General features: G+C 43.6%; 1 protein-coding gene across 1 annotated transcript; it reads left to right on the top strand.

Moving 5' to 3' along the window:
- Positions 1-3,486: 3,486 nt before the first annotated feature.
- LOC119652727 (general odorant-binding protein 99a-like) lies at positions 3,487-4,194 on the top strand. Its single transcript, XM_038057025.1, has 2 exons — positions 3,487-3,644; positions 3,729-4,194. Exons 1-2 carry the CDS (start codon positions 3,504-3,506, stop codon positions 4,104-4,106), a joined length of 519 nt encoding a protein of 172 aa, XP_037912953.1. The 5' UTR covers positions 3,487-3,503; the 3' UTR covers positions 4,107-4,194.
- Positions 4,195-15,017: the final 10,823 nt, after the last annotated feature.

The raw sequence follows: 15,017 nt of genomic DNA, 5'->3' as shown, positions 1-15,017 counted from the left end.
CCTGAGTCAAATCAGGGTAATAATCTCGGGCGAGCGCAATGCTGACCACATTGCCTCCTAGTGTACCGTTATGGTCTTAAATGAAGTGCTCTAACACACTTCAAGGCCCTCATCCAACATGGATTGTTGCGCCAACGATTATTATTATTATTATATTTCTACGGTCCGTAAACTAGGATAATTGGGATTCATTCAGTAGTTTTTTTTATTCATTGAAGAAGCCGCGAAAAACACCAAAATTCACAAAAAAGGTTTAAAACGGCACCAAAAATTTAGCTTTTTATATTTTTTAATAGCCTTAGTTTGCGGACTGTAGTTAAGTCTGTACGTTAAAATGCCGTTTACTTTTTTCTTTAAGTTGATCGCAGCGCCCTCTAGTGGGGCAAGAGAAAAAAAAACACTGTTTTTTTGGAGACGGGTGTATAAATTGGTCTGTATTTCAATAATGAACTATGTCATCTGGCTGGAAAAATTACTATGCGTGCAAGATATTAATAAATCGAAGGTGAAAAATTTGTATTTGTATCTTTCTCCAGTTCTTCACAAAAAATTTCTAAAAAAGCCAAAAGAAAAACGGCCTTCACACGGGATGACCCCATTAATGTTGCGCCAGGATGCTATAGCTTGCTCACGAAATCCTACGACGTTAAAAAAGATTCCGCAGTGTTTTTTTTCTCCATCATAGATATAGTCCATTTTCAATTTTTCTTATCCCCTGCTGCGACTTTTTCTTTTATATATAATATATTTTGAAAGCAGTGGCAGTATATTGCAGAAATTGAAAATATTTACAAAGTTACAGTAAATAGAGAGAACCCACATAGGATGGACATAAGGGGGGTTGCCGGGTAAATTTCTAAAATGTGGAAATATACTGTTATTATTTTTTTTTGTGGTCATTTTGGATTTACTACTGTGATTTTTTTTCTGATTTTTCGGTTGAATAGATTCTGAAAACGAAATACATTTTTTGATGGTCATATTTTGAGCCCTCACTCCCCTGCTGTATAAGACGCTAGAGGGCCGAAGGATGATGGAGATCACTTCGGGAGTAGCACAGGGATCCATCCTAGGGCCGGACCTCTGGAACCCTTCTTATGATAGTCTGTTGAGACTCGAAGAGTCGCGCCTTGTCGGTTATGCAGACGACGTTGCGGCACTTGTTACCGGACGCACTGTTGAACAGGCGGAAAGCAGACTTGGAATATTGATACGACGAGTAAGCGGATGGATGACTGCTCACGGTTTCAGCCTTGCGTTGGAAAAAACCGAAGTAGCCATCTTGACCAGAAGGAGAATCCCGACCCTGCGCCCAATATCGATCTGCGAGTTGACTATAGAGTCAAAACCAGTGGTTAAATACCTTTGTTTAATGCTCGACTCGAAGATGAGTTTCTTCGTGCAAATCAAAGCAGTAGCCGGCAGGGCTTGAGTCGCGGCCTTGAGTTGGCTAATGGCGAATGTCGGGGGCCCTATATCTACTAGGAGACGTCTCCTTATGGGAGCAACGCAGTCGTTTTTGCTATATGGCACGGAGGTGTGAGCTGATGCCCTAGACAAGGAGGTGCATAATAAACGCCCAAGTGCAGAGGCGGAGAGCTTTGCGAGTGGCGTCTGCTTATCGCACCCTCTCCGAACCGGCTGTGATGGTGACCGCGGGGGTGATACCCGTTGCCCTCATTGCCAAGGAGCGCAAAGCTATTTACCGCCGTAAGGGCGAAAACTTAAGAGAGGTGGTTGCCCGTGAAAACGTCAACGCACCCTTATCAAGTGGCAACTTCCTTGGCAAAATGAGTCAAGGGGCAGATGGATTGCGCGGCTCATCGACAAATTAGACCCGTGGTTGAATGGAATGCAATGGAGTGGTGGACGACGCTGAACACATCTATTTTTCTTGCGAGAGGTGGGACGGATTTCGTCAGCAGCTTTATGCAGACACAGGGGACCTCTCTCCAGACAACGTCGTCAGAGAGCGCTGGCAGCTGGAATCGTATTCCGCATTATGTTCGGGTTCTTCTTATTGCGAAGAAGATTGAATTCGATCGGCGGAGGGATCGGACGGTAAGGGGTTTCCTGAACTAACAACAACTCCCTTCCTCCCCTCCCCTCCCGTTGGTGAAAGGAATTCCCTGACTTGAAGGCTCTCAACGCCGGGAGAGCGGGAGGGTTAGCCCGAATTAATGTGTCAAACGGTTCCAGGTTAGTTCTCTGATGACAGGGAGGTGCTTAGTTGGTAGTCCGACAGCGTGCTGTTGCGGGAGTCGAACACCCTGTGCGTTAACGCATTCACCTACCCTACCCAAAAAAAAAAAAACTTCACTATGTTTCACTCGATGTCAAATATGGAACCAGTTTGGAAAAGTACTAATTGAGCCCTTTCATTTGACACCCTACACGGCTACATTTTATGCAAAATAAATTTGTACCCTCCATTCACGTGTATGGAGAGCCCCTCTTAAACTCAACAATGGTGCCACTTGCTGCACGTAAAGGCAACAACAGATCACACGCTCTTACCAATTTTCGTGACAATCGGTCTAGCCGTTTCCGAATAAATCGGATGTGACAGATGGACAGACATCGACTTGGTTCTAATAACCTTAAAAATTAAACATCAGGAAACGCGGTAGGAAGAAATGCTTCCCATTCTTAACACCTGGTATGTCGGGCCATGTTCGGACCAAAATTTCTTAAGATTCTAAATTAGGAAGGTGACATCCTCTTATGGCCTCCAACTAAGTCGTGTTCTGTGGTTTATTGATTCTGGGTCTAAAAGACTTAATAACATAACAACTTAGAAATTAGGCACATTTATTTATATTGAGCTTTTTTTTAAATCTTAAAAATGATTAATTCCAGTTTTTGGCATCACAAATGAATACTTGCACTACAGTAGTGAAATGGGAAGTCTTTGGAAACTCGCAACAACTTTCCGTGAAAGTCACATCTCCCACACCATTTCATGTGATATTATTATATATCTCAATGCATATTTCACTATATTTGTTTATAGACGTTCAGTTTCTAATAGATTTTCATGGAAGTTACAACCACCATGACCTACAAAGTATGTGAGATCCACAGGAGCCGTCAACAATATGCACATTCGAACCTAATATTAGATTAACGACAGCAACACGGTTTCGTTTCTGCCAAATATTTACGAAAAAAAGGTTTTACTCGGAAACTAGTTTACATACATATGATAATCTCTTACTTTTCTTTCTTGTGGAGATTGTAAACATCCATCTTTGGTTCCCAACGAACGCTACCGGGCGACGAGGGAGTACTTGAAATTGCATTGAGCTCAATTCACGCCGTGTTATTAAGACGGCAGCCGTTAGGCCTAATTATACGTTTTACCCGTACATCACCTGTTAACGACTTTCTGAAGACCACCAGCAAAATAAATGTAAAAAATAATAGATATCACAAAAATTATCATTCGGCACAAAAGCCGGTTCCAATGTGGATTCACGCTGAATTCAAATTAATTTGAACCAATGCAATTTGTTTTGGCTATAAAAGTGTGGAGTTCGGCTAGAATGGGCATCAGTTCTTATCCGCGATCAATCAAAGCAACACTTGACCAAAGTTTGAACACGATGAAATTCTTCGTAGCTTCGTGTGTACTCCTTGCTGTGGTTAGTTTGTTTAAAAAATATACAAATTGCCTGCACCTTCTGAGTTTGAAATGGTTAAACTAAGAAAATCTTGCTTTATTCCAGGCTAGCGCACAGTGGGCTCCTAAAACTGGCAAAGAAGTCGCTCAGATTCGCGAGGATTGCGTCAAGGAGGAGAACGTCCCAGAAAGCCTGGCAGAAGGCCTTAAGAAATTCGAGTATCCTGACGAAGAACCAATTCGTTGCTACGTCAAGTGTGTCAGCGCAAAACTGGGGGTGTGGAATGACGAAACTGGTTTCGACGCTGATCGTGTCGCCGATCAAGTGAAGCAAGATCGCAATAAGGACGACATCAAGGCTGAAGTTGAGAAATGCATTGACAAGAACGAGCAAAACTCAGATAAATGCACCTGGGCCTATCGCAACCTTAAGTGTGTTATGGATAAGAAGTTGCTGCAAGTTGAGTCACTTATTGCCAACTAAGTGGACCAATATTATTTCCCATTTTTTTTTTTAACTTGTTGAATTTATATCATTACAATCTAAAATATAATAAATGTAATAAAGACTTTTATACAGATTACTGCTACATTTTTCATTTTGAAGGATAAATTAAACCTTATTAAAATCGATATCGTTATAAACCTGTTGGGAGGAATGAGAGGAGACGAGCTAAAAGGTCAAGTTCTGAAAACAAGATTCATTTTCGGAGCCTCTCGATCAAAACAATTCTCGAGCAAAATCTGGATTCCTGAAATTTAGAACCCAAAGTAAATCTACTTAATTCGAGTTAGTAATAATATATGACTGCGCCGCAGCTAGTCCCAACCCCAGCTGTGAATGGAGGGGCCGGAAAGACAGATAGCTTCAGTTAGAGTGACTTTCGGCCATCGTAGCTTCTTAGAGGGTAGATGAGGAAAGAGCAACAATTTTGTGGTCTTGCACATTACTCACCTGGCAGTCAGGTATAAAATGCAGTACCTTAGAATGAGGAGAAGAAAAAAATTAAGGTTCGGTGCGAAACATATCGCCGAAGCCGCATATTGTAAGGTGGTTCAATGTTTATGCGCCGCGATGATCATGAACACGGTTCCGACTGTTGCATATTTTTCAAGTTCGCGTAGAGAACAGATAAAATGGATTGAGGAAACCAACCTCCTTAGCATTCGCTTCTACTATGAAATAATAATGGCGGGCAAATACAACATCTAACCGGTGCTGTTGCATTAAAGATTCGTCGACCGTGTTCCGCAATATGCGCACACGACTGTGCAGCGGGTTGCGGACCAGCACCGCTTCATTACTCGCAGCGACACAATTCCGGCTGTCATCAGGGAGGCCTTTGCCTTGAGGAGCTGGCGGGATCGGGGCACTAAGAAGCTATACTGATAGAGGCAGTGCCATCAACAACACCACGTCGTTTCAGTACTCGCCGAAGGATTCCTTTCACACAAAGAGCGTGTTTAGAATTCTCGGAAATGTATACTTTGCATAGACAGTTTTCTCCACTATTTATGCGTCTCTGGGAATTCCCTCTTAAATCAGTGATGAAATTGCACCAGATCCACCGTGGAAAATTCATTTAGAACGTCGGTTCGACCCATTTAGGCAGATCATTGGCAATGGGTGAAGAATAAAGTGCTGGGGGTTTATCGGAACTAGGTCACCTTAGTGAAACACTTCCAATTGAAATTCTGAACACCCTTAGACAGAAACTTTGTGTTATATACAGTCTTTGGTGACAGTATTGTGAAAGTCATTGCAGATGTGTTCAGAATGCAACATACGCGAGGAAACAGCAGAGCTTCCTCGGATCACTCAATGAATCCCAACAGAGCGACTACACAATACTGTTTTCGATGAATGAACCAAAAAAATATTGGAGTGGACTTTACGGGTTACTCACATAACATGTGGAACATGCTGAATTGATTACTGCTGAAAGCATCTGCCATGTCGGGCATGAGTTTTGCGGATATTACGGAAGAGGAGTTTCGACGAGGTAAAACTGTACACGGCCATGAGAGAATTCGGTATCCCGACGAAATTGATAAGACTGACTAGGCTGATCCTGACCAATGTGCGAGGCCAGATAAAAGCAGCAGGATTACTCTCAAGACCATTCGACATCAACAATAGTCTACGACATGCGTCCTCATTTAACCTGGCCCTCGAGAAAGTGATCCGTGATGCTGAGGTAAATGCAAGAGGTACGATCCTCTTCAAGTCCACCCAATTACTGGCCTATGCTGACCATATCGACATCATGGGAAGAACCACCCGAGACGTACAAACTGCTAATCCAGATCGAGCAGGCGGCGATTGGCGCGAGATCTTGGGCTGCACATTAATGAAGACAAGACAAAATATATGGTGGCAACATCAGCACCGAAAACCAACCAACCAACAACATCAAATCGCACTGGTCAAACGGGATGAATAAAGATAGGAGAATACAACTTTGAGACCGTTGATAATTTTTTCTATCTAGTGTCGAAAATCACAACCGATAACAGCTACGATGATGAAATTGGTGCACGGTTGTTGTCAGGCAATAGAGCCTATTTCACCTTACAAAAACTGTTCCGCGCGAAACGTCTCACCATAGGGTCAAAGCTCTTACTGTACAAGACAATGATCTTGCCAGTCCTCATGTATTCCTCGGAGACTTGGGTTCTAAGCAAGAAGAATTGCGAACTCTTGGCCGCTTTCGAGAGAAGAATCCTGCGAAGAATTTTTGGCCCCCTATATGAGGATAGACGATTCCGTAGCCTACATAACTACGAAATCTATGAGCGATACCACGACCGTCCGGTTATGGATAAAATCCGGTTCAATAGGTTACGGTGGGCGGGTCACTTAATTCGTATGTATGAGGATGATCCAGCCCGGAAAGTCTGTAAGGGTCTCTATGGTAGAAAAAGAAGACGAGGCATACCCTGCCTCAGATGGAGCGATGGCGTAGGTCAGGACGCCAGAAGGCTTTCAGGGATATCTGGAGTTCCTTATTAAGACAGGCCTAGACCGGATACCGGTTGTTGCGCTTTTGATGATGATGATGATGAGTTTCGACGAACCATAAACTGCTCGAAGAATTGGAACCTTGGTGTGGATTGGGTGCAGAGTTCCTGGCACAAAAAAATTCATGAGTATACGCACTGAATTACTTACTAAGGGGTTACCTACCGTATTCTTAAATTGGTCGTCGCAGACACAAAACCTATTAATTACTTGCCAACCACTTACAAATTCGTAATGTTCGATTTTAGTGGAATGATCAATATGCACCTCGAGACTAACGACATTCTCTTTGAGGAACAGAAGGGTTACCGAGTTGAATCAGGCTATAGACTCGGTATTTGTAAGACAGGCAACAAGAGGGCGAAAAATCCTTCCAAAATGTCGTATTGATCATAGATGAATCACGGAAAGGTGGCATATCCTCTTGCAAGTCCACTCATCATACCTTAGAGTGTGTTCACATATGAAGAGGCATCTTCCAGGGCGATGCATTGGGTCCTCTTTTAATATGTATGGCACTAAATCCCTTTAATGGCTACAGAATAATGCAAGAGGGCATGGTTTTGCAAACAAATATGGCTTACATGTTAAGTGTGAGTTGATACACTAGATGCATTTAGATGACATCAAGTTGTATGCTGCTATTGATGAAAACATAATTGCCGAAATCTGATATGCTTAATTGGCGTATTTAGCCGTGATATTCGGTTGAAATTTGGTTCCGGCAAGTTTAGAATTCAAGCCCTTCGTAAAAGTCGTCACGAGCTGAATGCCAGCCACAATATTGGTGGCCTCTACACACACGCTACAACCGAGAGAGATATCTACAAGTGCCTATGGTGTAAACTCTACGAGGAACCCATGCTCGAGTTGGTGAACTGAAGGAATACTGACTACTATTCCTAAATTCTGAATGCATAAACGAAAGGATATAGGACAGCATGGTCCCCAGTTAAGCGTCTCTGGCTCATAATGAAAGAAGAGATGAAGAAAGAGAAGTACAAAGTCAGCGGTTGGGCTTTTCGGTTATCTGATTTCTGGCTACACTAATATGTCGTTGTAAAGTTGCTTATCAGAACCTTGCGTAGAAACATGGGCTGCCCACGGAAACATTCTCGCTTTGCAAATATGAACCGAAGGCAGTAGTCGACAGTTCTGTGTACAGTATACGTACCTTTCGATGATTACCTACATTGTCGTGGCAAAGGAGCTCAGTGAGAAAAATCCTTTACGCAACCAGAGGTGAAAGCTGGGACTAAGCGGTAGTCAAAATTCCATGCCATGATATGGCTGCCGCGCCGAGAGCTGAATGGTCTCAAGATGTGGCCCTGAGTATTGAACCTTAGTTACTAGGCTACTCACCGTTTCAACTAGATTTGTGTCGGCAACAAAAATCTCGGCCGAAATCGACTTACCTTCCCCAAACAAAGGCCATAGAAGCCAACTGTGATAAATCTTACAATGGACGTGCCGAAATATATACTGGCGTTCAGGCAAAACATTGACATTGTATCCACCAGGCAGATGGGCGAGATGATGTTGCATCTTCGGGCGTTTCCGAAGTTATACCAGATTTTGCTTTTTCCACTGAGCAGGGAGTATGCCTTCTAATTGATGCCCCAGATTCAAAGGATTGTTAGGGATGCCATTAAACCTGGGGCCTTATTGTTATCGATCCTACCACATATCTCCCATAGTTGCTCTTTGGTGCCTTTATGTACCACGTAGTGATTAACGGCGATGTCGGTGTACCTTCTGTTGATCGTCGTAACGGGAATTTCTCTGAGGTTCAGGTAGAGCCTTCTTTTTGCGGTGTCGTTTTTCCTCCCCTCCCCTCCTGGGGATAGTAGCATCGGGTGCTCCTGTCACCCCTTTGGTAATCTAGGTTTTTTTCTATGCAAGGGTATGTTACTACCAGGTCCAACTCCGTTACATTCTTCGAGCAGAACATGTCTCCCCCCCCCAAAAAATTTTTCGGCTGCCCCGTTTGGTTTTTCGCAACAAGTACCACGACCGTGATTTCGATTTGGCTATATTTGGCATTAATTTTGGTCACGTCGATATCTTCCTCTGGGATGAGTTGCGAGACAAGGTCTGTACCGCTTTGTGTTCAGGACATATATGTATGTATATATATAAATATATCTCCTGTTCACTCCTTTCCGGAGTATAGGGCAACCACGCAATCTCTTTTTCGTATTGTTATTGTTTCTTATTTGATTGATGATATAAGCGGTAATCCTACACCCCACTTTAATTAAGTCTCGAAACCGGAAGCTTCAGGTAGGAAAGGCTTTGTTGTTTTTTTATGTACAAATATATGGCTGCACGATGGTTCCACTTATACATATGTATCTCGTAGTGTATTATATATACGTAGAATATACCCGATATTCAATTCGATGTTGTACTAACATTTCATCTCGTGGGGAGTAGTAATTTGACGTGAAAGGGCCAAATTAAATTTACTATAACTTTATTAAGAGTAGTAGTATTTCCACGAAATTTTCCAACTTCCAATAACTGAACTTAAAGGGGGTTCGCAATAAATACATTTTGAAAATTTATTTCAGCTATCGCGGCGGCATTTTGATGTGTAGATACCATGTACGGACCGCTGTGATTTCTTTCAAATTTTTCGGCTGGATAGTTTCTGAGAACGGGGCATTGAAATAATTGACTCTTTGTGACCTCCCCTTAGTAACCAATGCAAAAACTAATAATTGCATTGGAAAGCGCCAATTGTGACTTTTTACCTGATGCCCCACATGACTATATTTGGTGAGATTTACGCATGGATGCACACTCCCGCCCCCCCCCCGCCCGATTTTAAAATTTTTATTTTTTCAATAAAATCTTCAAAAGGCCTCTTCAGGGAAGAAAGCTGGACCGGTGAAAATTCCGGGGAAAGTTAGTAGTTCCTCGAGTAGGTCCTCAACATTGACAAAAACGGAAGAATCGGCGACTGGTAAACCTGAGCAATGGAAAAAAGCACGGCAGCAAAAAAGGATATGTCCTATGCCGATATCCGATATCCTTTAGAAAATGAACGCGGATTCGAGGTTGTCCGGTAATGTGAGTGTCAAGTGAATGTAGACATGGAGTCTGATGTTAAGTAAAATAAAGTTAACGGATAGTTTTCCAGGTGGAAAAGGCGCCAGGTAAAAAAGCGGAGATTAAAGTCCACAAGCAAGAAATAGTAAATGTGTACGAGGTCCGAAACCAGGTTACCTCACTGGAGGATATCTGTGTTGCGCTAAGGGAGCAATCTAACCTTAGCAGAGCAGAGGTGAGTGGGCACAGAATGCTATTACTGGTTTCCCGCTGGAATCACTGGTTAAGCTAATTACCGCGGGCAGAGTAAGAATAGGTTGGGTTGTGCGCCGACTTAGGGAGTAAGTATCTCTCAAGAGATGCTCCAGTTTTCTCGATTTCTGCCACCTTGCAGTCGCATGCACCTGTTAACACGATAGATCGAATAGGTGCAAGAATTGTGGAGAAGAGGTGGTAAGTGTGGTAAGTGCCCGGCTTATAGGGTAGAGCTGAATCGTTGGGTTAAATGAGGTTGATGTAGGACCTATGGAACCTCAAAACCCCCATCTCTTTAATAGCAATATCTGCTCCCATAAAGTTAATAATAGTATTTTTTATATTTTCAGAAACTGGGTAGTAAAGCATGATACTACTGATACAAAATTATAGTAGCTCGAAACTGTCTCTTTTGTGTAAATCTACTGCGACTCACAGCTTGGGAATTCCATTGAAGTAACATCGAAAGAAAACACATTTGCTGCACTGAACAATTCAAGTCTGAGGAACTTGGGGACGTGTTTATTGTGAGTTAGAGTTAAGTAAACCGCCACAATATGATTACCAGTGGAGACGGCGCAGAACTTGTTGTCACCCGGAAAACTTTGGATTGGATAGGTAGGCTAGCCTTTGAGAGAGCAGAGGTCTTTTAAATGTCATGTTTGGACACTTCGTTCGATCCGATCCATGAAAAACTGTGGGGAGAAAGGACATATTGCCAAAGAGTGGACTAGGTAATGTTAACTGCAATGAGAAAATGAGGTTAATTCAAATGAATCTCAATGATTGCAAGGTGGGAGGGAATGTTTCCGCAGACCACCTACGAATCCCAGGTGGAAATTGCCACCGTTGAGTGGGGTAGTAGAGAAGTAAATTCAGGGACGCAGTCTGTTAGAAGGTTTTGCAGATCTGACCAACAAAGTTGATGTCACCTAACACCTTTCCGAAACAGGGTCTGAGTCGGTTGTAGATATAGCCTCAGTTTGGTCTGCAAAAGCAAATCTTCATCGAGATGTGGCTAGTCGAACCTACTAAAGCAGGCACCTCAACAAAAAGAGCTATTCTTGTGACACAACGCGTGGCCAAAGAATGTGATGTGCCCATGCCATATTCCGCAGCCAGTATTGGATTTTACCTAGCAGTTCAAAAAAGAATGCTTTGAGGAGCTCTGCTTGGAGAGGAATGTAAACCCGTGGAGGAGCGCCTATTGATTTTGCGGGATGATTCAGAAACCGTTTATCTCCACAGACCAGGTGTCCTACCTTTTTGTTGAAAATCATGCAGAGGTTATTCCTCCCCAGGAGGCAGCACTGACAACTTCTCGTGACTTCTGGATGTGATGAATAGGACCCTCAAGTGTGTCTGTTTGAGGGGATTTGTACTATGGAATAGTATTGGTGCTAAGGCTTATAAACCTCCAGGTAAGCTATCCTCTTGCAGACCCACATGTCTTCTGTACACTATAGGCAAAATGCTAGAACGCGTAATCTACAATGCTCTCGGTCGTAAAAAGCATTTCGTTCAGGTCAACAGTATGGGTTCCGTAAAGCCTGATTAACCATCGATTCAATCAAACTGGTTAATGGCTTGGTGCATGACGCAATTAACGAAAAGGGTAGTACTAGCAAATATTGCCACCCTGGACATGGAGTGGATGTACTTCTCTTCTGATTGCGGAGGAAGCCACGGGGGTGGGTTACGCTAACAATATATCATAGCATCTGGTTGTGGTTAGAAAACACCTTTGATGATGCCTTCATGATGTTCATTGACATCTTGGCAGATGAGATGAAGAACATACAATGCGAAGTCTATCTCCTCTTCATTGAAGACGAAGAACAGTGAAAATGGAGAGATCTACATAACATGCAAGTAGATGGCAATGATTTTGAAAGTGCTTGGGAAATGTTCGGTGGACATACAGGCTGATCCTTTTTATCAAGTAATGTTTAGAAAGACGGTATGGGAACAGTCATTATTAAACTCAGCTCTCATGAGGCATAGAGTGTACCGCCAGTCTATACAGTTATGCAGACACTTCACATGATTGTCCAAAGTCTAGTAGAGATATTCGTGCTTGACAATCCAGTACGGAGAATGTTAGCATATCAGGACGATTGAGATGTGATCAGCTTCATGATTGCACCTGTCCAGAGCCATTGCGGAAGGGAAAGAAAACCGGGAAAGCGGGGTTACGAGCGCTGCATATAGAAGAAAAAAGACCGAGTTTGAATGGGCTCATTCCGCCTCGTGATGTAGCATGGGGGAGGTTCATTGGTGGTTTTAGTGGGGAAAAATGCTACACACTGGCCGTTGTAAGTCTTTGGTGGGTTTGTAAGGGACGTTAACGGTTGGCTTTTCATTAACGATGATGAGCATCTTAGGAGTTAGAAGGAGAATTTCATCACGCTTTTTCATGGTATGTGTGTCCGGATAGCTCAGTGGTTAGAGCACTGCGTTGTCATACGGAAGGCCGCGGTTCAAATCTCGCTGGTGGCAGTGGGATTTGTATCGTGACTTGGCGTCGGATACCAGTCGACTCAGCTGTGAATGAGTACCTGAGCCAAATCAGGGTAATAATCTCGGGCGAGCGCAATGCTGACCACATTGCCTCCTACAGTGTTCTGTAGTGTACCGTTACGGTCTTGAATGAAGTGCTCTAACACACTTCAAGGCCCTGATCCAATATGGATTGTTGCGCCAACGATTATTATTATTATTATTTTCATGGTATTTCATCTGGTGAAGTTCCGCTTTTCGCGGATTCAGGGTTGCATAAAATCCGATGAAGTTACGACATTCGTGGATACAGATTGCCCGCCAAATAAAAGCAAAACTATTACTGCCATAAGTTGTTACTTCCTCCTATTGGTAAAAGATGGAAATCGCAGGTCATTACAAGTAAGAAAAGGATGATCTTAGAATCATCATCATCAACGGCGCAACAACCGGTATCCGGTCTAGGCCTGCCTTAATAAGGAACTCCAGACATCCCGGTTTTGCGTCGAGGTCCACCAATTCGATATGCCTAAAAGCTGTCTGGCATCCTGACCTACGCCATCGCTCCATCTTAGGCAGGGTCTGCCTCGTCTTCTTTTTCTACCATTGATATTGCCCTTATTGAGCCGGATTTTATCCACATATATCCACATATATTTTGTCTTGCCTTCATTGATATGCAGCCCAAGATCTCGCCCCGATTGCCGCCGAATCACTTTCTCGAGGGCCAGATTGAAGAGGACGCGTGATAGGGCATCCCCTTGTCGTAGACCGTTGTTGATGTCGAAAGTTCTTGAAAGTGATCCTGCTGATTTTATCTGGCCTCAGTCTTATTAATTTCATCCGGATACCGAATTCTCTCATGTCCGTATACAGTTTTACCCTGGCTATGCTATCATAGGCGGCTTTAAAGTCGATGAACAGATGGTGCAGCTGTTGTCCATATTCCAACAATTTTTCCTTCGCTTGCCGCAGAGAGAAAATCTGATCTGTTGCTGATTTGCCTGGAGTGAAGCCTCTTTGGTATGGGCCAATGATGTTGTGGGCGTATGGGGCTATCCGGCCTAGCAAGATAGTGGAGAATATCTTATAGATGGTACTGAGCAACGTGATACCCCTATAATTGCTGCACTGTCTGATATCTCCCTTTTTATGTTTGAGACAGATAATGCCTCGTTGCCAATCGTCAGGCATTGATTCACTGTTCCATTCCTTGAGCGCAAGTTGATGAACCACTTGGTGTAATTGGTCGCCTCCATATTTAACTAATTTGGCTGTAATTCCATCGGCTCCTAGCGACTTATGATTTTTTAGCCGATGAATTGCACGGACTGTTTCTCCTAAACTTTGTGGTGGCAGTATTTGTCCGTCGTCTTCAGTTGGCGGGACCTCCAACTCGCCGATGTTCTGGTTGTTCAGTAGCTCATCAAAGTACTCAACCCATCGCTCTAATATGCCCATTCTGTCGGAAATCAGATTTCCCTCTTTGTCTCGGCAGGATGAGCATCGAGGTGTATAATGCTTCATCCTGCTGACTTGTTGGTAAAACTTCCGCGCCTGGTGCGGTTGCTCCCTATACTTTTCTAGTTCACAGACTTGTTGGTTCCCCCAGGCTTCATTTTTCCGTCTGTGAAGTCGCTTCTCCGCTCGACGGAGTTCGTGATAAGTCTCTGCGCGTGCCCGCGTTCTTTGAGAGTGCAACATTACTCGGTATGCGGCATTCTTCCGTTCCGTTGCTAGCTTACATTCAGCATCAAACCAGCATTTCCGACTCCTTTTGCGGTTGGGGCCAAGTGTGTTTCTGGCCGTATCCATGATAACGTTCTTCAGGTGATTGTGAAGATCATTTGCTGATGCTTCATCTCCAGGTCCGCTGTTGACTGCAGTTATTGCGGCATCCATTTCCCTCTTCTAGGTGTCGCGGAGGGTTGTGTTATGGATGGCTTCAGTGTTCACTCTCACCTGATTGTCAGAGGGGATTTTAGGTGGTATTGTTATTCGAGCTCGGAGCACCATGCCAACGAGATAGTGGTGCGAGTTTATGTTGGCCTCCCTATATGTTCTGACATTCATCAAGGCTGAGAGGTGGCGGCGTTCGATCGGGAAATTTGGTTGAAAGTGGTCCCGTCTGTTTGTGGACCGCTTTCCGCGCAAAGCAGGTACTTCCAACAACCATTTCGTGTGACCATACTAATTGAATAATCCGCAGCTTGTTATCATTTGTTTTTTCGTGTAAGCTATGGGAGTCAACGTATCGCCTATACATGGGCTCCTTCCCTACTTGGCTGTTAAAATCCCCAAGTATGATTTTAATATCATATCTGGGAGAGGCTTCGAGGGTTCGTTCTACTGCCTCGTAGAAGGTATCCTTCTCCGACTCTGCAGTCTCCTCTGTAGGGGCGTGAACGTTAATGAGGCTTATATTTCTAAACTTGCCTCGCAAGCGCAGAGTGCATAGCCGTTTGCTTATGTTTTCAAAGCCGATAACAGCAGATTTCATTTTTTGGCTTACTAAGAAACCTACTCCGAGCACATGGTTTACTGGATAACCGCTATAATATATGG

The sequence above is a fragment of the Hermetia illucens genome, chromosome 3 (genome assembly GCF_905115235.1).
Source record: "Hermetia illucens chromosome 3, iHerIll2.2.curated.20191125, whole genome shotgun sequence".
NCBI lineage: Eukaryota > Metazoa > Arthropoda > Insecta > Diptera > Stratiomyidae > Hermetia > Hermetia illucens.
This window is presented reverse-complemented; position numbering and strand designations above follow the sequence as displayed.